Source organism: Salvelinus alpinus, chromosome 18 (genome assembly GCF_045679555.1).
Source record: "Salvelinus alpinus chromosome 18, SLU_Salpinus.1, whole genome shotgun sequence".
NCBI classification, from domain to species: Eukaryota; Metazoa; Chordata; class Actinopteri; order Salmoniformes; family Salmonidae; genus Salvelinus; species Salvelinus alpinus.
Genome location: NC_092103.1, coordinates 4,197,272 through 4,219,897, shown reverse-complemented (window position 1 = coordinate 4,219,897; position 22,626 = coordinate 4,197,272). Strand labels below are relative to the sequence as shown.

General features: G+C 47.5%; 1 protein-coding gene across 3 annotated transcripts in view; it reads left to right on the top strand.

Annotated features, from left to right (window-relative positions):
• Positions 1-22,626, top strand: part of LOC139543540 (mediator of RNA polymerase II transcription subunit 13-like) — a 108,441-nt gene that overhangs the window by 35,778 nt on the left and 50,037 nt on the right. For all 3 annotated transcript variants that reach the window (XM_071349719.1, XM_071349720.1, XM_071349718.1), the window contains exons 3-4: positions 12,329-12,413; positions 13,035-13,118. In XM_071349719.1, the coding sequence (XP_071205820.1) occupies positions 12,329-12,413; positions 13,035-13,118 (169 nt within the window). The remainder of the gene's footprint in view (positions 1-12,328; positions 12,414-13,034; positions 13,119-22,626) is intronic.

Sequence of the window (22,626 nt, the reverse complement as noted above, 5' to 3'; positions counted from 1 at the left end):
ATTTGGCAGCTGTTGAATGAATTAGGCATGTGTTGTTCATGTTGAGTACCGCAAAAAATGACAATTCTTTAAATTGTGTGCGCTTGTGCGTCTCTCTCTCTCTCTCTCACCATCACTTCAAAGTAAGTTACATGTAGTCCAGTTTGTTACATTTTGTGTGTGTGTGTGTCTCTCGCTCTCTCTCTCTCGCTCTCTATGCTATTTACTCATCAGCATGCTTTATGCATGATGGGAGATGTGCCACCAACTTGAAGTAATCACCCGGGGCCAGCGGCGTGCCATGCTGTAGGAATGATCATGGCAGCATGGATGGTGAAATGAATAAAATAACATTAGCTCTTGTTAGGGGGACTCCATAGATCTCCCAGTCAGAGTTGAAGACACCGGGCCCCTGAGGGCCCCTAAGGTGCTCTCAGCCAGCCTTACAACACATCAGCCTGGTAAAATGTGTGTGTGTGTGAGAGAGAGGTGTGATGTGGAAGACCCATTGGTTTGTATTTGATGGGTCTTTCCTCTTGCCTGATAGGTCTCCCATGCCAGCTTTTATGCACATAAGACAAGAACATGCTCGACAAACCTCTTGTTCCTCCATGCTGCTTGTTTGATCAGAGACAGCAGCCACCCCCTTCACCCTCAGCGCTGACCCCTGTTCAGGAGGGGAAAGCCAGGGGTTGTGTGTAATGTGACTCCCCCTGGTCCAGAATGGTGGCGTGTGGCTCTGAGTAGCGGGAGGGAACAGACCCCCTCCATTTCTCCTCTCCACTGCCTGACTGACTCACTCACACAACTATGTGAGAGCTCTGGCTCGCTCCCCTAATTGACTCCAGATTTCCCCCTCTTTTCCCTCCTTTTCCTCCTCCTCCTCCTCTGTCCGTCCTCCTTTACTCTGGGTCTCTGTGCATGATGTATGTGTGTGTGTGTGTGTGCAGGATCTTTGTCTGGGGCGCCCACCCTATCCTTCTGTAGGCTTCAAAGGCAGGGTGAGTGAGTGGGGAGAGAGAGGGGAGGGGAGGGCGCTGGTATTTCCATGTGTCGTGAAAGGTCTTGACTGTGGGCCGAGCCTGACAGATGAGACAGCCCTTGTAGTGGCGGAACGGTACAGAACAGAATGAAGCAATCCCTTCCATTTTCCTGGAGCTCCACTTTAGGCAGTCACCCCTCTGGTACCTCCTTAAGTATTCTCCCTATGCTGTTTCCTCCTAGGTCGGAACCAGAAAATGTCAATCTGAATGATTCCTATCAAAACGATGTTGTTTATATTAAAACGATTTAGCGAGCCTCAATAGCTACATAACTGTTTGGGAATGACAGCATAGCTGTGGGTTATCCCATTTCAGGAAAACTTTTAGAAACGTTAAGAACTTCTACATTAAACTCCAAACATGGTAGAGGAAGTTTTTTTTTTTTTTTTTTACATTGAAGCGGGGCAGCGTTGTGGAGTGTCACAGAAACGTTCTGACAAGGAGGAGGAGGAAGAAGAGAGGGAGAGAGAGGGAGAGAGAGAGAGGGAGAGAGAGGGAGAGAGAGGGAGAGAGAGAGAGAGAGAGGGAGAGAGAGAGAGAGAGAGAGAGGGAGAGGCGGTTGTTGCACAATGCTTTTGAGAAAAGCTGCATTTGCAGCAACAAGCTGGGGGACTAGCCAGAGAGAACAGATGCTCACAGGAGCGGCTGCTAGCCTGTTTCTGTGGAGGGAGAGGAGGAGAGGGGGAGAGAAAGCGAGACAGAGAAAGAGAGCGAGATAGAGATATGAGAGGGCAACTTTTGCTGGGGGGGGGGGGGGGTCTATGCTGTTGCAGCTGCACCTCTATGTCTGTAGTGTTGATGTCAGAGACGGAGGGCTGGAGGGTGTGTGTGTGTGTAGTGTGTGTGTGGTGGGGGGTTGAGGTGTTGCTGAAGGATGCCCCCTGACCCCTGAGGGGGTGGGCCTCAGTTCCCCCTGTCTTGAACCCTGTGACATGTGAGGGGCCGTGGGCAGAGTGTCCGCCACCCCAGTCATCTGGACAGTCAATACCGTCAAACTGCCCTTCATCTCCTCACAGAACTAGTCAATCAATCAAATGTATTTATTAAGCCCTTTTTACATAAGCCGATGTCATAAAGTGCTGTACAGAAACCCAGCCTAAAACCCCAAACAGCAAGCAATGCAGATGTAGAAGCAGTCCAATATGCGTCATTAGTACTCCAAACACTCCCATCTGAACCAAACACACGTGTTATTGGTGTTTAAAAGGAGCTGCGTCTGAGCTAAAGAGAGAGGGAGAGAAATAAAAGATAAAGAGAGATAGTGTGTGTCTTCGTTTGCCGAGACTCTGGGGGAAAGCCGGGCGAGAGCTCAAATCCCCAGTTAATTCCCGTTGGAAATTAAAAAGCAAAGTGGTGGATTCTGGAGGCCCAACGGATCTCAGTGACGTTGTCGTCGTCAGCGCTCCTGGCCGTGTGCCAGCAGCCACTGCTTTCTGACCCTCTCTCTGTCAGGGGAGCAGCGCTCTGTTTGCTCTGCACTCAATTGTTTGCTGGTTTAGGCCTCGCTGCTGTTGAGCTCAGTGTTTAAGAGCTGGTGGATCGCACACCGGAGTGTGGTGGGAGTTCCTCTCTTCTTCTTCTCTCTGCCTCTCCTTCTCTCCCTCCGTCTACAGGACCATCCAGAACCATTTACATCCACCCCCCCATCTTTTGGCCAGCTTTGCTTTGCGCTGTCTCCTTTTTTTAAGCGGTTGTCTAGTGCTTGTTACATCACTGGGCTGTAGTGTAGCCAGTGACCCAGGGCCGCTGCAAAAGGGATATACAGTCACCACATACATGTTGGTGTCCTGCCTCTAAAGTGTTCCAACACTGTTCACCACTTTGGAATTTAAAGCCATGGACCCCATTGTAATGCTAACCCCAACCCTAACTTGTAGTACATTTCGCCATGTCTTTTTATAATCTCATGTAACACTGACAAGTTACTTAGTACCAAGTTAGTCAGTACCAAGTTAGTCAGTACCAAGTTAGTCAGTACCAAGTTAGTCAGTACAGGCTCAAATAGACATGACGTGTGGATTAATTGTCATATACAACCAGAAATGAGAGATCCTACTCTGCTTCATTTTATCTGCTTGATACACTCATTTGGAATGGAGCCTCAGTGGTCACACATCGTCAGACCTTAACATCCGTTAAAGTTAGGAGATGTTGAGCATCCAATGAGATTATTATACAGAGCTGTGAAGTCAAAACCCCTGCATGGGTCTTTATCCCAGGGATGTGATCAGAGAACATTACACACCTGCCAGTATGCATTGTCTGCTTACATGTGGGAACTCTAGATACTCCCTCCACACACACATGCACACACACACACATCATGGCGCGGTGTGTACTGCCCCATTACCCTTCCTGGTAATCTGCTCTAATGGCGTTGTCAGCCCATTAGTGAACGAGGGGTCTCACACTGACACGCCCACCCATGAGATATGAGCCTCTCCCTCTATCTCTTCATTCTCTCTCTCTCTCTCTCTCCTCCCTCCTGCATCTGTTTAGACCTACAGTAGTGTAAGGCAGGTCATTAATAAAGCTGCTGTGTGTCTTGCACACTCACGCACACACACACACGCACGTCTATTCCCAGCCAGAGACATAGACAGACACACCGCCAGACGCTGGCTTTATCGATCCAAGAAAAATGAGTGCAGGAGAGAAGAGAGACAGAGAGAGCACACCTCCCCAATCCCCACCTCCCTTTTCTTTTGCTCTAGGAAACAGCCTAATAGTGGTCTCTCTCTCTCTCTCTCTCTCTCTCTCTCTCTCTCTCTCTCTCTCTCTCTCTCTCTCTCTCTCTCTCTCTCTCTCTCTCTCTCTCTCTCTCTCTCTCTCTCTCTCAATCTCAATTCAATTCAATTCAAGGGGCTTTATTGGCATGGGAAACATGTGTTAACATTGCCAAAGCTCTCTCTCTCTCTCTCTCTCTCTCTCTCTCTCTCTCTCTCTCTGATCAATAGCATCTTTGTGTGTAGTAGTCTGTGACCATTGGACACTCCCCCTAGTGACGGTGTTTAGCTAATGCAGTGGGCCAGGCAAGGAGGGGGAGAGGAAGATAGAGTGGGAGATTGAGGACAGAGGGGCAGGAGAGTGAAGGAGAGGTAGAGAAATAGGAAGAGGGAAAGAGTGGAAGGGGGAGATAGATGCAATGGTAGAGGGGAAGGGAGAAACGAGAGAGAGATCGAGAAAGAGAGAGACAGAGTGTGAGAGAGACAGAAAGAGAGTGAGAGAGAGAGTGAGAGAGATGGTGAGAGTTGCTGCGACCCAGTTCCATCACAGCTTATTTGTGTTTGAGCAGAGCAGCATTGTGGTGACAGGGGCGGGACATATGAAATAAACATGTGTTTGCCCTGGAAGTGAAGCCATCACAAACTGTAGCAGCACGTATTCACTACACATAACACACCCTCATATGTGTACACACACATGCATGCATGGATCGGTGGCATACCACAAGGTCTAAACAAGCCCCCCCATTGGGTGCTCACATGCTATTCTACACATTTTGCAATGAGGCTGAGATTATTTAGCATTTTTAAAGCTACTTTCCTGCAATTGTACACATATTGCCATGGGGCAGAGAGAAAAATGTGCAGTTTTATAGCTAATCTCATGCTATTCTACACATTTTGCAATGAGGCTGAAATGTAGCTGTTTATGTCACTTAAGAACACATTCTTATTTACAATGACGGCCTGCTGAGCATTCTACACATTTTGCCATGGGTTAGAGAGAAACATTAGCAGTTTCATAGCTAATCTCGTGCTATTCTTGTCAGGTGTCAATGTGCAGCGGTTAGGACGGAGTCAGGCGCAGGACACAGAACTGAGTAAAAGACGTACTTACTCGAAAAGAAACAACAAAATTTCCATGCAGGGAAAAACACACCAGCTCACAGAAGTCTTGAACACTAAACAAAGAACAAACACGCACAAAACCATGTGGGAACTTGAGGGTTAAATAGGGAATAAATATTATCGTAATGGGAACCAGGTGTGTACAATCAAGACAAAACAAATGGAAAAAGAATCGTAGATCGGTGGCAGCTAGAAAGCCGGTGACGACGACCGCCGAACGCCGCCCGAACAAGGAGAGTCACCAACTTCGGCGGAAGTCGTGACAATTCTACACATTTTGCAAAGAGGAAGAGAGAATGTTGCATATTTAAATACCTTTCCTGCAATTCTACTCAAATGGTGATGGGGCAGAGAGAAAAATGTGGTGTATGCTTTTCTACACATATTGGCATTGAGGAGTACACCACATCAGTCACTGGCTTCATCAATCACTGGCTTCATCAATAAGTGCATCAATGACGTCGTCCCCACAGTGACTGCACGTACATACCCCAACCAGAATCCATGGATTACAGGCAACATTCGCACTGAGCTAAAGGGTAGAGCTGCCACTTTCAAGTAGCGGAACTCTAACCCGCAAGCTTATAAGAAATCCCGCTATGCCCTCCGACGAACCATCAAACAGGCAAAGAGTCAATACAGGACTAAGATTGAATCGTACTACACTGGCTCTGACACACGTCGGATGTGGCAGGGCTTGCAAACTATTACAGACTACAAAGGGAAGCACAGCCGAGAGCTGCCCAGTGACACGAGCCTACCAGACGAGCTAAATAACTTCTATGCTCCCGTTGAGGCAAGTAACACTGAAACATGCATGAGAGCATCAGCTGTTCCAGGCGACTGTGTGATCACGCTCTCCGCAGCCGATGTGAGTAAGACCTTTAAACAGGTCAACATTCACAAGGCCGCAGGGCCAGATGGATTACCAGGACGTGTACTCCGAGCATGCGCTGACCAACTGGCAAGAGTCTTCACTGACATTTTCAACCTCTCCCTGCCTGAGTCTGTAATACCAACATGTTTCAAGCAGAACACCATAGTCCCTGTGCCGAAGAACACTAAGGTAACCTGCCTAAATGACTACCGACCCGTAGCACTCACATCTGTAGCCATGAAATGCTTTGAAAGGCTGGCCATGGCTCACATCAACACCATTATCCCAGAAACCCGAGACCCACTCCAATTTGCATACCGCACCAACAGATCCACAGATGATGCAATCTCTATTGCACTCCACACTGCCCTTTCCCACCTTCACAAAAGGAACACCTATGTGAGAATGCTATTCATTGACTACAGCTCAGCGTTCAACACCATAGTGCCCTCAAAGCTCATCACTAAGCTAAGGACCCTGGGACTAAACACCTCCCTCTGCAACTGGATCCTGGACTTCCTGACGGGCCGCCCCCAGGTGGTAAGGGTAGGTAACAACACATCTGCCACGCTGATCCTCAACACGGGGGCCGCTCAGGGGTGCGTGCTCAGTCCCCTCCGGTTCTCCCTGTTCAGTCATGACTGCACGGCCAGGCACGACTCCAACACCATCATTAAGTTTGCCGCTGACACAACAGTGGTAGGCCTGATCACCGACAACGATGAGACAGCCTATAGGGAGGAGGTCAGAGACCTGACCGTGTGGTGCCAGGACAACAACTTCTCCCTCAACATGATCAAGACAAAGGAGATGATTGTGGACAACAGAAAAAGGAGGACCGAGCACGCCCTCATTCTCATCGACGAGGCTGTAGTGGAGCAGGTTGAGAGCTTCAAGTTTCTTGGCGTCCACATCACCAACAAACTAACATGGTCCAAGCACACCAACAGTCGTGAAGAGGGCACGACAAAACCTATTCCCCCTCAGGAGACTAAAAAGATTTGGCATGGGTCCTCAGATCCTCATAAGGTTTTACAGCTGCACCATCTAGAGCATCTAACTCCGTCAGAAATGCCTTGAACTGGCGGTGATTCAAACCTTTGGCTCTGATAAAGTTAACTGTGCGCGTGATGATGCTCATTACATGCTCCATTTTCAAGGCTTTACCGCACAACGCTTCCTGGTGTATGATACAATGATAAGCTGTCAGCTCACCTGTCGCGTTTTCCTCTTGCATCTTTTCCCGTATCTTCGCCACCAGTCCGCTCCTGTGTCCACACATCGCAGGTGCTCCGTCGGTTGTCAAACCCACGAGTTTTTCCCAAGGCAGCTCCATCTCATTTACACAGCAGCCTACTGCTCGGTGCGTCACCGTTGCATTGTGGGAAATGTAGTATTGGTGCGTGTAAAAGATCTGCGGGCTGCCGGCTTGCTGCGGTCTGCGGGCCGGTTCTAATAATAAATCAAGATCATCCCAGGGGCCGTAAAAAACCTTCTCGCGGGCCGGATGTGGCCCGCGGGCCTTGACTCTGACATATATGATCTAGAGCATCCTGACTGGCATCACTGCCTGGCATAGCAACTGCTCAGCCTCCGACTGCAAGGCACTACAGAGGGTAGTGCGTACGGCCCAGTACATCACCGGGGCCAAGCTTCCTGCCATCCAGGACCTCTATCCTAAAAATTGTCAAAGACTCCAGCCATCCTAGTCATAGACTGTTCTCTTTCTACCGCACAGCAAGCGGTACTGGAGAGCCAAGTCTAGGTCCAAGAGGCTTCTAAACAGCTTCTACCCCCAAACCATAAGACTCGTAAACATATGATCAAATGGCTACCCAGACTATTTGCATTGCCCCCCCCCCCCCCACCAGGCTGCTACTCTCTATTATTATCTGTGCATAGTCACTTTAATAACTCTACCTACACGTACATATTACCTCAATTACCTCAACTAACCGGTGCCCCCGCACATTGACTCTGTACCCGTATCCCCTGTATATAGCCCCAATATTGTTATTTACTGCTGCTCTTTAATTAATTATTTGTTATTCTTATCTCTTACACATATTGCCATGGGGCAGAAGAAAAATTTGCAGTTGTATTGCTAAACTCATGCTATTCTACACATTTTACAATGAGGCCGAGAGAGTTTAGCATTTTTAAAGCAAATTTCCTGCAATTCTATTCATATTTGCATGGGGCAGAGAGAACATTAGCAGCTTTATAGCTAATCTCATGCTATTCTGGGGCCGGGGGCGACATCCTTATTGGGGCTGCGGGGGTTGTGTGGTACGCCAGTGGCACGGATAGATGCAAACACACAGACACACATGCAGCACACACACAAGTCCACACAACATGAATGAACCCATTCACACAGACAAGTTCACCCAGCATGATAACAAATATGTTACACACAAAACAACTCAAAGGTGCAAACGAAGCGGCACAGCTCTCATGCACATGCAAAACGTGATATCACATTTTCAGTCAGTTCAGTTCACACCCACATCTTGAACACAAAGCCTGCTTCCCTTTTCTCTCTCATTCTCCTTATCTGTGTCATCTGACACACACACACACACACACACGCACGCACGCACGCACGCACGCACGCACGCACGCACGCACGCACGCACGCACACACACACACACACACACACACACACACACACACACACACACACACACACACACACACACACACACACACTATAAAATGGAGACAACCTTGACGGTTATCACCCACAGCTGAAGTTGTGAGGTGGTGCTCCGTCCACCTCTCAGGAGTCTGCCGAGGCCCTAATAATGCCCTGCTTAGAGGACCAGAGATGACACTCATCTAGATAAAAGTCTATACGTTTCACCTCACCACACTTCATCTCTAAGCACAGCAATCACTATTCCATGGTGGTGACTTGTTGCTACTCTGCAGCTGTTTGTCAAACATAAAGCCCCACAGGTCCCGTAAGGATTTGAATAGTTCAATATCTCAGATCAGATTTCACACTCTAGTTTTTTTGTGTGTGTGTGATTCTATGTGTGTGTGTATGTGTATGTGTGTGTGTGTGTTTCTATGTGTGTGTGTGTGTGTGTGTGTGTGTGTGTGTGTGTGTGTGTGTGTGTGTGTGTGTGTGTGTGTGTGTGTGTGTGTGTGTGTGTGTGTGTGTGTGTGTGTTTCTGTGTGTGTGTGCGTGTGTGTGTGCGTGTGTGTGTGTGTGTGTGTGTGTGTGTGTGTGTGTGTGTGTGTGTGTACAAGAGGGAAATAGTCACACCTTGTGTTAAGGGCTTGATAAGGTGCAGCTCCAGCTCCTCGGTGATAACAATGTAAACAATAGCTGTAATGACTTTCACATGTTGTTGCTGCTGGGAAGCGGTAAGTGGAATTCCAGATTTGTCTGTTACATGTTGTAATCTTGGGATAGCATAAGTTGATACCTACACTCTGAGGAGTGGCATTCTGTTGTTGTCAGTGCTTTAAACTACACCAGTCAGAGAGACATAAGCAATGAGGTGATCATATCAGTTCAGCTTTCTTTCTCCTGGCTCCCAGAGGTAGGGAGCTCATTGTGTGGCTGTGGCTGGATTTGGCTGAGAGTGGGGGTCATGTCAAGCTTCCCCCCAGGCAGGGTGACTCCAACCTGGGTGAAAAGGGGTTGAGAAACCTGGGCGTGTTCCGTGGTGGTGGTGGGTCGAGTAGAGTGAGAGAGAAGCAAAGACAAGGGGGAAAGGAGGGAGGGGGGGAAGTGGTGGGATAGATAGATGAAGACGACTGGCAGTGGATTGGCAGTGTAGAAAAGGGATTTGAGAGAGAAAGGGGTGAGCTAATGAGCTGGATTTGCTGGAGACTTGGCATTCCGCTCATGGAGCACTCTTCCCTGTAGAATAGCTGGCTGGAACTGAGCTTCCTGTCTGAGCCCTGGAGCGGGAATGAACGAGGGAGGGAGGAGGGGAGGGAGAGAGGGGGAGGAAAGGGGGGTGGGGTGTTGGAAGGCAATAGAACAGAGGAAGAAGGAGCGGGTGGGAGGAGGGAGGCAGGTAGGGAGGGAGAGGGCGGGCAGCGGGCGGTGGTGGAATTGAATGCCGAGGAGCTGTGTTCTCACAGCCAGTGTTGCCATGGTTACCGGGGAATTCTGGCAAGTAGGGAAATTTCATTCACGTCAGTGTGAGGAAAGGGAGGGAAATATCAACAAAGCAAGAAAGAGAAAGATGGAAAAAAAAGAAATACACAACTGAAATTGAAAAAATATCAACCTCTGTGGGTCCTCCACCCCTCCCCTGGGCTCTGCCTCCCTCCCTCCCTCTGTGGGTCCTCCACCCCTCCCCTGGGCTCTGTCGCCTCCCTCCCTCCCTCTGTGGGTCCTCCACCCCTCCCCTGGGCTCTGTCGCCTCCCTCCCTCCCTCTGTGGGTCCTCCACCCCTCCCCTGGGCTCTGCCTCCCTCCCTCCCTCTGTGGGTCCTCCACCCCTCCCCTGGGCTCTGTCGCCTCCCTCCCTCCCTCTGTGGGTCCTCCACCCCTCCCCTGGGCTCTGTCGCCTCCCTCCCTCCCTCTGTGGGTCCTCCACCCCTCCCCTGGGCTCTGTCGCCTCGCTCTCTCCCTCTGTGGGTCCTCCACCCCTCCCCTGGGCTCTGTCGCCTCCCTCCCTCTGTGGGTCCTCCACCCCTCCCCTGGGCTCTGTCGCCTCCCTCCCTCCCTCTGTGGGTCCTCCACCCCTCCCCTGGGCTCTGTCGCCTCCCTCCCTCCCTCCGTGGGTCCTCCACCCCTCCCCTGGGCTCTGTCGCCTCCCTCCCTCCCTCTGTGGGTCCTCCACCCCTCCCCTGGGCTCTGTCGCCTCCCTCCCTCCCTCCCTCTGTGGGTCCTCCACCCCTCCCCTGGGCTCTGTCGCCTCCCTCCCTCCCTCCCTCTGTGGGTCCTCCACCCCTCCCCTGGGCTCTGTCGCCTCCCTCCCTCCCTCCCTCTGTGGGTCCTCCACCCCTCCCCTGGGCTCTGTCGCCTCCCTCCCTCCCTCCCTCTGTGGGTCCTCCACCCCTCACCTGGGCTCTGTCGCCTCCCTCCTTCTGTGTGCGCACCCGGTGCTTTTTGTTTGCCGCCACCCTGTAAGTAAACACAACACCCACTCACAAAGCTTCCTATCCCTCCCAATCGTCCTCCAGGTATGGTAGAGAACAAAGAACACTAGAGCTATCAGTAGCTGCTCTTCTTCTGGGAAGAAGGAATGAGGAGGGAGCCAGTAGTGGTAGGAATCAGATCCATCCACTACCCCACACAGGTCATCTGAGCTGCCTGCTGACATGGCAGGAACTGGAACTAAGCGCTGTCGACCTGACGACTCTCTTGTTTGCTGCTGGGCTGTCAGGACTGGCTTCTGCACGTGGTGCCGCCCCGCCCTGTCTCTCCTCTCCTTGTCTCTCCTCTCCTGACTCCCTGTGCGGCCACAAACACACACACAAACACACAGACACTGTCTCTCCCAGCGTTGACTAAATGAAGCTGACAGGACCTGACAGCTGTACAAAGGCACAGTGAGCACACACACACACACACACACACACACACACACACACACACACACACACACACACACACACACACACACACACACACACACACACACACACACACACACACACACACACACACACACACACACACACACACACACACACAGGTACAGTGCACACAAGGGCGCATGCACATCAGTAGAGGCTGCTGAAGGCAGGACGGCTCATAATAATGGCTGAAACGTGGTTTCCATGTGGTTGATACTACTCCATTGACTTCATTCCAGCCATTATTATGAGCCGTCCTTCCCTTAGCAGCCTCCTCTGATGCACTCACATAATGTTAACATGCATGCTTGCAGTGGTACTTGTAGTTTCACCCACAGTTCCTCACAGTAGTCCTCATAGTTTATTCCACGGTGCCCCACAGTGGTTTCACCCACAGTTCCTCACAGTGGTCCTTTTAGTTTCTTCCACAGTGCCCCACAGTGGTTTCACCCACAGTTCCTCACAGTGGTCCTTGTATTTTCTTCCACAGTGCCTCACAGTGGTCCTTTTAGTTTCTTCCACAGTGCCCCACAGTGGTCCTTGTTGTTTCTTCCACAGTTCCTCACAGTGGTCCTTGTATTTTCTTCCACAGTTCCTCACAGTGGTCCTTTTAGTTTCTTCCACAGTGCCCCACAGTGGTCCTTGTTGTTTCTTCCACAGTTCCTCACAGTGGTCCTTGTAGTTTCTTCCACAGTTCCTCACAGTGGTCCTTGTAGTTTCTTCCACAGTGCCTCACAGTGGTCCTTGTAGTTTCTTCCACAGTGTCCCACAGTGGTTTAACGTGTATGGAAGATAATGGTTAATGGCTTCTGATGAGTCAGTCTGTGGATGGATGTACATGTAGATACTTGTCTGTAGGTAACGTTCATCTATAGTCTTAGAAGCTTATTGTGCTGTTGGCATGCATTGCAGTGTCCTGTGTGTCTTTGTGTACTGTGTACTGTGTACTGTGTTTGAGTGTATGAACTGTGTTGATCTCACTGTAACCATCAGTTGCTAACCCATCTTCTCTTCCTGTGTTCCAGTGGCTGAGGAGGGACAATGGGAGTGTGGGCTGTCATACGAATGCCGGACCCTCCTGTTCAAGGCCATTCACAACCTGCTGGAGAGGTACAGTACAAGTCATTTCCAATGAGCTGCTTGGAAAACGACTTGTGTCATATAGTCTGGATGTAAAGTATCACATAAAGTAAGCTGAATATTCCCAGTCTAGTTATAGGCTATTTCTGCTCATATAACCATTTCTACTCAGCAAATAATTCTGGCAAAAATACCAAACCACCAATGGTTAAAAGACTTCAAGTGATAATCACATTATAACCTGGACTGAATCAATGACTCCAATAAAGATTTCCCATCTGCTAAATGAACCAGGATATATTTGTTCTCAATTAAGTTAAACATCAATGATCATCATAAGGGGCCAGCTGAATGAACCTTCTTATTACCTTGAGTCTACCTCCTCCTCTCTTCCAACTCTATACCGCTGCACTATATTGCATTGTCATGAAGCCTTCAATAGAACATGTATCTCAAGGAACTGTGTAACTCCATTGATGTGAGTGTTGATGTATGAAAATAAATGTATTATATTCTCTATTCTTCCCCGATTGGGTATATGTGTGACAATCTCTATGTAAAATGTCTGTGTCTATGTGCATGTATGTTTGTGTGTTTATGATCCTTTACCTGTGTGTGTGATATAGTTGTTTAATGTCTCCTATCCCCCAGGTGTTTGTTGGACAAGGACTTTGTACGGATCGGGAAGTGGTTCGTCAAGCCATACGAGTTGGAGGAGAAGCCTCTGGTCACCAGGTGAGCTAACCATCCTTCTCAATCCCACACACAACCTCCTCACAGCATCCCCGCCACGTTGTTCTGACACGGTGATAACTAGCGTGATGTTAAGGGAGCGTTGGGGAGCTCTGGGGGAGTGTGACAGACAGGCGGTGTGAATGGTTGCCGTGCGGCGGCTGCTCCCACCCTGTCTGGGATGTGGTGACACCTCTGGCTGCCTCTTTGCACCTGGCTGTGAGCCCCTCGGATCATGTCACCACGCTCGCAGGTGGGAACGACTCGCTCTGTGAGACAGACGACTAGTCCGAAGTGTGTGTGTGTGACAGTGCGAGTGCTGGTCTGCCAGGCTGCCCGGACTTGAGACTATTGAGAGCAGGGTAGTGAACGGTGGCGAGGTGTGAGAGCTGAGCAGAGGAGGGGCTTGGGGCTGTGTGTGTGTGTGTGTGTGCGTGTCAGAGACTGACAGAGAACAAGAGCACAGGAGAGGGGCGTGGTTGTTGTAGGGCATTTCCATGTAAAAGGAACCCATGAGCACCAACATGTGAAGTTCAGTTATTAGTAAGACATCAAAACACAATAATAACGTTTGGAGAGTAGAGTACAGTACAGTACAGAGAGTACAGTAGAGTAGAGTACAGTAGTGTAGAGTACAGAGTACAGTACAGTAGAGTACAGTACAGTAGAGTACAGTAGAGTACAGTACAGTAGAGTACAGTACAGTAGAGTACAGTAGAGTACAGTACAGTAGAGCACAGTAGAGCACAGTAGAGTAGAGTACAGTACAGTAGAGTAGAGTACAGTACAGTAGAGTAGAGTACAGTAGAGCACAGTAGAGTAGAGTACAGTACAGTACAGTAGAGTACAGTAGAGTAGAGTACAGTAGAGTACAGTAGAGTATAGTACAGTATAGTACAGTAGAGTACAGTACAGTAGAGTACAGTAGAGTTGAGTAGAGTACAGTACAGTAGAGTACAGTAGAGTACAGTACAGTAGAGTACAGTAGAGTACAGTACAATAGAGTACAGTACATGTGAGTACAGTACAGTACAGCAGAGTACAGTATAGTAGAGTACAGTACAGTACAGCAGAGTACAGAACAGTAGAGTACAGTAGAGTAGAGTACAGTACAGTAGAGTACAGTACAGTTAAGTAAAGTAAAAAACTTGAGTAGATTATAGTACATTACAGTCATGTTGAATACACTATAATGTATTGTATTATACTGTAATTACTGTACTGTACTGAACTCTACTCTACTTTACTGTACTATACCGTACTGCACTCTACTCTACTGTGCTGTTCTGTGCTGTACTGTACTCTACTGTACTCTACTGTACTCTACTGTACTGTACTCTACTGTACTCTGCTGTACTGTACTCTACTGTACTCTTACTGTACTCTACTCTACTGTACTCTCCTCTACTGTACTCTACTGTACTCTACACTACTGTACTCTACTGTACTCTACTGTACTATACCGTACTGAACTCTACTGTGCTGTACTTTGATTTCTAAACTTGTGAAACAGACGTCTATGATTGGCTCAGATTTGGTCCTGTCCTGACCAACCAAATTTGGTCTTGTTTGGGGTCAGAGCTCATTACAATAATATACAATAATAGCAAAGTGTAGAATAATACCCAAATATGCAAAAGAAAGATATTGCATATTTCTACCTTTGTACCTATTTAGCACACATTACCATGAAGAGAAGGACATTCATATCCATAATTATACATTTCAGTGTTGTACAGATCAGGGACCCATGATGAAATTCTGCTACGGTAATTCTGTTACCGGGTCTAAATCCACTTCACTTACTGTAGTTCAACCAGCTCAACAGCTCAAAGTCAAGGTGTGATGTCATAGCGGACCCCCTTCTTTCTGCAGACATCTTTCAATCTTCATTTGCTGCAGATCTTTTTGGAAAACGTGGTGATATAAAAAACTGAAGGAGATTTTACAGAAATTCTGTCACATTCTGTCACTTTGCATCTGCACAGTAATGTGTTTTTGTAAAATGTTCAGTGTATACTGTTAGTAGTCCTTGTGCGTATCGTTGTTGGTTTGTTAAACTTTAAAATCACTGGTTTTTGTTTGTCATACATTTTAAAGTGAAAGATCTGAGTCTCAACACAATTCCATTATCGTGGAATTGTCTGTAGCTCTACTTGTTGCTTTGCTTGAGTTTGGTGTATTATTGCAGTTTTTTTTCAAAATACCCACTATGTACAGTAAGCTGGATATAATTCCATCTGTGCATCAATTAGAGACATATTAATATCTGCTAGGTTACAGGAAACAATTAAGTCAAAGACACGAATCATCTAAAATATTGTAAAACTGATATTGATATAAATTATTGTAATATAGAGAGAATCCTGACATATCTTAAGTTGTTAATTAGTTCCAATTATGCAAATACATTGAGAGACATTTTGAGAAAGTTGAGAACCTCTCCATATCTAGTAAGCCAAATGTGTTTTTAGGAGTGAGATCCTCTCCTATGTAGCTGTGGAGATTCCAGCCAGCAATGAAGATGCCCGCTGTGGCACAATTCCAAAGGTGTTGAAGGAATCAAGTGTAACTCGTTCCTAGGTTAGGACACAGCATGCAGGAAATAGGAACTAGAGAGAGAGGAGAGAAGGCAGATAACAAAAAGACACGGGTGCATAAAAACATAAGCCCACTACTCAGCCTCTGTTTGTCCTAGCGCTTTAAGAGCATCCTCTAACCAAACGAGAAGTCTCACAAAATAACACCGCCGTTGCCTCGTCGTCGTTTGAGCTATGGCAGCTCTACCAAGCAATCACAATTAAAGTGTGTGGGCGTCCTAAACTGTCATGGATGCGATGTCTTCTCTAAATCATGTCGTCTTCTGCTCTGCGTTTAGTGTGAACATTGTCTTCATTGTGCCACAGTTTGCTTCAGTTTTTAATGAGTTTGCAGCGTGCTAATTAATTTGCCTATTAAGACGACATTGTCTTTGCTTTGACTGTGTAGAGAAAAAATTATGAGAGGGAGAGGGGAAGAGAGAGGGAGAGAAAGAGAGATAGAAAGGAAGAGGGAGAGAAAGGGGAGTCGTTGAGAGATCAGTCAGCTCATGTGTTGATGCAAAGTGAGGAGGAGGAGAGAGAAGAGCACTGAGGAGGAGAAGTGGGAGGAGGGAGAGAGGAGAGAACTGAGAGAACTGAGGAGGAGAAGAGGGAGGAGGAGAGAGAAGAGCACTGAGGATGAGAAGTGGGAGGAGGGAGAGAGGAGAGAACTGAGAGAACTGAGGAGGAGAAGAGGGAGGAGGAGAGAGAAGAGCACTGAGGAGGAGAAGTGGGAGGAGGGAGAGGAGAGAACTGAGAGAACTGAGGAGGAGAAGAGGGAGGAGGAGAGAGAAGAGCACTGAGGAGGAGAAGTGGGAGGAGGGAGAGAGGAGAGAACTGAGAGAACTGAGGAGGAGAAGAGGGAGGAGGAGAGAGAAGAGCACTGAGGAGGAGAAGTGGGAGGAGGGAGAGAGGAGAGAACTGAGAGAACTGAGGAGGAGAAGAGGGAGGGGGGAGAGAGGAGAGAACTGAGGAGGAGAAGAGGGAGGGGGGAGAGAGGAGAGAACTGAGGAGGAGAAGTGGGAATGAGAGAGGAGAGAACTGAGGAGGAGAAGAGGGAGGAGGGAGAGAGGAGGAGAAGAGGGAGGAGGGAGAGGAGAGAACTGAGGAGGAGAAGAGGGAGGAGGGAGAGAGGAGAGAACTGAGAGAACTGAGGAGGAGAAGAGGGAGGAGGGAGAGGAGAGAACTGAGGAGGAGAAGAGGGAGGAGGGAGAGGAGAGAACTGAGGAAGAGAAGAGGGAGGAGGGAGAGAGGAGAGAACTGAGGAGGAGAAGAGGGAGGGGGGAGAGAGGAGAGAACTGAGGAGGAGAAGTGGGAGGGAGAGAGGAGAGAACTGAGGAGGAGAAGAGGGAGGAGGGAGAGGAGAGAACTGAGGAGGAGAAGAGGGAGGAGGGAGAGGAGAGAACTGAGAGAAGAGAAGAGGGAGGAGGGAGAGAGGAGAGAACTGAGGAGGAGAAGAGGGAGGAGGGAGAGGAGAGAACTGAGGAAGAGAAGAGGGAGGAGGGAGAGAGGAGAGAACTGAGAGAACTGAGGAGGAGAAGAGGGAGGGGGGAGAGAGGAGAGAACTGAGGAGGAGAAGAGGGAGGGGGGAGAGAGGAGAGAACTGAGGAGGAGAAGTGGGAGGGAGAGAGGAGAGAACTGAGGAGGAGAAGAGGGAGGAGGGAGAGGAGAGAACTGAGGAGGAGAAGAGGGAGGAGGGAGAGGAGAGAACTGAGGAGGAGAAGAGGGAAATAGAAAAGAAAAACGCTTGTGTGCCGCCACTCAGGGAAGAGCTGGAGGACAGAGAGGAGAAACTCTATCACTCTGAAGGAGTGCTGGAGCAGGAGCGAGTGAGTGAAGAAGTGAGAAGGAGGAGGAGAGGAAACTGTCCTGAACAAGGGGAATGGTAGATGTGTTGAGTTCCAGTGATGGAATCTGTGTGTTCCTGCTGCTGTGTGATGATGATGTGTCTGTTTTAAGTGGAGGGGGGATAAACCGCTAGACTGCAGTCCCTATAGAACATCATGGACCCTCTGCTTTGAAAGAGGAGTGGAGTTGTGGGGGTTCGACAAATGTGACCCCCCTCTTGACAGCTATAAGGAGAGGGTTGTGAATGGAAGCGGTGGTGGAAGTGGGGGGTGGGGGGGGGGGGGGGGGGCTGAGTGTCTTGCTGAGACTCGGGGAGACTGGGCTGGGGCTTCAAGAGTGCAGGACTTTCCCAGAGAGACCAGATTTGGCTAGCCCCCATGCTGGGCTTTGAGAGGCCAGGGTGTGTGTGTGTGTGTGTGTGTGTGTGTGTGTGTGTGTGTGTGTGTGTGTGTGTGTGTGTGTGTGTGTGTGTGTGTGTGTGTGTGTGTGTGTGTGTGTGTGTGTGTGTGAATCTGGAGAGCAGTGCTGGAACCGCGTGCTGTGTGTGAGAGGGGGTCCTACAGTATGTGATGGAAGAGGGACTTGCCCCTGTGGCACCCACCTGATTCTTCTCCAGTTTGACAGCTTTGTCTGTGCACACTGTCAGCTGGTGCACCCCCTGCCAAGCCTGCCCCACTGCCTCCCTGTGAATTATTGAACAGACTGCTCTGGGGAGGGAGGGAGGGAGGGAGGGAGGGAGGGAGAGAGAGAGAGAGAGAGAGAGAGAGAGAGAGAGAGAGAGAGAGAGAGAGAGAGAGAGAGAGAGAGAGAGAGAGAGAGAGAGAGAGAGAGAGAGAGAGAGAGAGAGAGAGTTGGGAAAATACAGCATCATTCCTCAACACCCAGACAGACAGACACACGGACACAAACACAAACAGGCATGTATAGATGTACTCACACATTCAATCTTAATCAATTGAACAAAGACGTGCAAAGAAGCAAATGCACACTCACACTGAACAAACATGCACACAATACCCCCCCACACACACATACACACACGCATGCACACACACTTGACATGACCAACCCACAACACAATTCACAGAGGTCAGCCTTCACAGAGCGCAGTTACCAGTGACATCATGCCACTGGTGCTGCCTCCTTTGTGCCTTCAGTGCCTTGTCCTGTATGTACTCCCATTGAGAAGCGCTATCCCCTCTCTGTCTCATAGGGGGCGCTAATGGGCTGTATCCACCTGTCTGCCCTTGTTCCGTGCCTTAGCGCTGGCTTTGTCAGTCTCTGGTGTTTATTCCCGTGTGCCCCTTGGGCATGAGGAGGATTGGCACATCTATGAAGAGATGCCCCCCTCCCTTTAGACGGCACACGCTCCCTCTTTTCCTACTCTTCCCTCTCTTTGTGTCTGAGAGCCAGGAAGAGACTGTGTGTTGGTTACGGATTGCATCAGATGCTGAGGGAGCAAGAGAGAGCAAGGGAGAGGGATCGAGAGAGAGAGAGAGGGAGTGAGTGAGATCAAGGAGAGAGATGAAGAGAAAGGGAGGGAGAGAGAAAGGGAGGGAGATATGAAGAAAGAGATAGCTGTGGAGAGTAAAAAAATAAAAAATAAATGAAGCATTACCAGAGACAGCTGAATGATTGCAGTGTATTGAAGTGGCAGCAGGGCTTCTCCTCCTCTCCTGTACTCTACGCATGCTAAACATAGACATTTATTCAGCTACACTACCTTCATTCATATGCATTATTTTCTGTCCATATGCTCATGCATACAGACACTGTACAATACAGATGTAGGATCTTCATTTGAGTCAGTTTGCTACAGCAGGAAAATAGTCCTGCATCATCAGGAAATGTGAATTATTATGTGCATTATAATTAATGGGCATTTTTGTAGGGTTTGATACATTTTTCAAAGAAACATTTCTGAAATATCAAAGTGGAAATTACAAACTTCAGAAGCCTTTTAAAACCTAAAATACACTACTAGTTTTACATTTCCTGCATTGCAGAAAAGTTCTCCTGGAACAAGGGTGATCAAATTAAGATCCTACATCTGTATATTCACGATTCAGTGCTATTCTCTGGTCTTCTCAACTCACTGTCTGTTGATGTGTGCCAGACAAAGAATTACGCTTTTTAGGTACTTTTGTAGTGTGAGAGATAAATCATTTTCTTTGCAAACCAACACTGCAAATGTGTGTATGAATATTGCTGTGTGTGTATATTGCATGCACATGGTGTTTGTGTGTATGTATTAGAGGTCGGCCGATTATTATTTTTTTATGCATTTATATATTTGTAATAATGACAATTACAACAATACTGAATGAACACTTATTTTAACTTAATATAATACATCAATAACATCAATTTAGTCTCAAATAAATAATGAAACATGTTCAATTTGGTTTAAATAATGCAAAAACAAAGTGTTGGAGAAGAAAGTAAAAGTGCAATATGTGCCATGTAAAAAAGCGTTTAAACGTTTAAGTTCCTTGCTCAGAACATATGATAGCTGGTGGTTCCTTTTAACATGAGTCTTCAATATTTCCAGTTACGAAGTTTTAGGTTGTAGTTATTATAGGACTATTTCTCTCTATACCATTTGTATTTCATATAACTTTGACTATTGGATGTTCTTATAGGCACTTTAGTATTGCCAGCCTAATCTCGGGAGTTGATAGGCTTGAAGTCATAAACAGCGCAATGCTTGAAGCACAGCGAAGAGCTGCTGGCAAATGCAGAAAATGCTGTTTGAATGAATGCTTACGAGCCTGCTGCTGCCTACCACCGCTCAGTCAGACTGCTCTATCAAATCATAGACTTAATTCTAATATAATAACACACAGAAACACGAGCCTTAGATCATTAATATGGTAAAATCTGGAAACTATCATTTTGAAAACAAAACGTTTATTCTTTCAGTGAAATACGGAACCGTTCCATATTTTATCTAACGGGTGGCATCCCTAAGTCTAAATATTGTTGTTACATTGCACAACCTTCAATGTTATGTCATAATTATGAAAAATTCTGGCAAATTAATTACGGTCTTTGTTAGGAAGAAATGGTCTTCACACAGTTCGCAACGAGCCAGGCGGCCCAAACTGCTGCATATACCCTGACTCTGCTTGCACAGAACGCAAGAGAAGTGACACAATTCCCCTAGTTAAAATAAATTCATGTTAGCAAGCAATATTAACTAAATATGCAGGTTTAAAAATATATACTTGTGTATTGATTTTAAGAAAGGCATTGATGTTTATGGTTAGGTACACATTGGTGCAACGACAGTGCTTTTTTCGCGAATGCGCTTGTTAAATCACCCGTTTGGCGAAGTAGGCTGTGATTCAATGATAAATTATCAGGCACCGCACCGATTATATGCAACGCAGGACACGCTAGATAAACTAGTAATATCATCAACCATGTGTAGTTAACTAGTGATTATGTTAATATTGATTGTTTTTTATAAGAAGTTTAATGCTAGCTAGCACCTTACCTTGGCTCCTTGCTGCACTCGCATAACAGGTAGTCAGCCTGCCACGCGGTCTCCTCGTGGAGTGCAATGTAATCGGCCATAATCGGTGTCCAAAAATGCCGATTACTGATTGTTATGAAAACTTGAAATGGCCCTAATTAATCGGCCATTTCGATTAATCGGTCGACCTCTAGTATGTATGTGAGTGTGTGCATGTGCATGTGCATGTGCGTGCATGTGTCTTTTAGTGTGTGTGTATGCTCCTAGTGTGAGGCTTTCTGGATGGCTTCCCTCACTCCCCTCTCCCCTCGGCCAGGAGGGAGCCAATGACATTGAGACATTAGCCATCTCCCTGGCAACGGACATTTGGTGTCAGGCTACATCACAAGGTCACTCCGTTACCTCAGGAAAGTCAAATAAAGGAGACCTCTCCCTCCCCTTCTTTTCCACACTTTCTTCTCCCCCCCCCCCCCCCCACCTTCACATCCGGAGAGATGTATCTCAGAGTGGCGTGTTAATTGTTTCCCATTGCGTGTGACTGAAAGGATGGAACAGATCACTGGCAGTTCATTCTACTGGTTTGACTGCTCTGAAGCCTCAGTGATTGTGGCACACTGCTAAGGGATGAGGAGGGCTTGCTCTGAGCTGAACCTGGCTAAGGTGTGTGTGTTTGTGTTTGCACACATTTGTGTAGGGCTCCTGGTGCAGCGCAGGCATGTGCATCCAATGGTTTCCATTGCAATTGACTCGTAGGGTATGGTTGAGTGGCTCAGTCACTTCACAAGAAGTTTCCCTCCTTTTAACCGCTGGGCTTTCTTCATGGGATACTGCTCAGCTTAGCCCCTTTCAAGTGGAAGATGACTGAAGAGCTTGAAGGGAAAGAAGCCGAGAACATACTACACCTTTTTCTGCCAGTCATTTACCAACCAGCCTGTTAAATCAAATCAAATCAAATCACATGTTATTTGTCACATACACATGGTTAGCAGATGTTAATGCGAGTGTAGCGAAATGCTTGTGCTTCTAGTTCCGACAATGCAGTAATAACCAACAAGTAATCTTACCTAACAATTCCACAACTACTACCTTATACACACAAGTGTAAAGGGATAAAGAATATGTACATAAAGATATATGAATGAGTGATGGTACAGAACGGCATAGGCAAGATGTTACAGTACATACTACTGCTTAGGAATGACAGTAATGGCATCCGCAGTTATTTACTGTTAATTTCTGTTCATTTGTATGTGATCAGGTTAAATCATTGTGGTTCACATCAGCATTGTAATTGGTGGGATGAAAGTATCCTAGAAAACACACCTTGATTTATTTCTGAGTGGCTCAATTCATCATGGTGACTCACAGACATATTACTGTTAGCTGAACAACAACACTACTGGGGAATGGAACAATACCACATGTCAGTGACCTGTGATAATGCTAGACTTGTTTTTGACACCATCAGGGTTGGGGTCAGAACTGTTTCAATTCTACCTGACATTCTGGTTGAATTTCTTACATGCAAAATGTAAATATGCTAATAATTGTCAGTTAGGAATATACTTAAAATTTTCTCCTGTCTCATATTTATTTATTTTTCCTA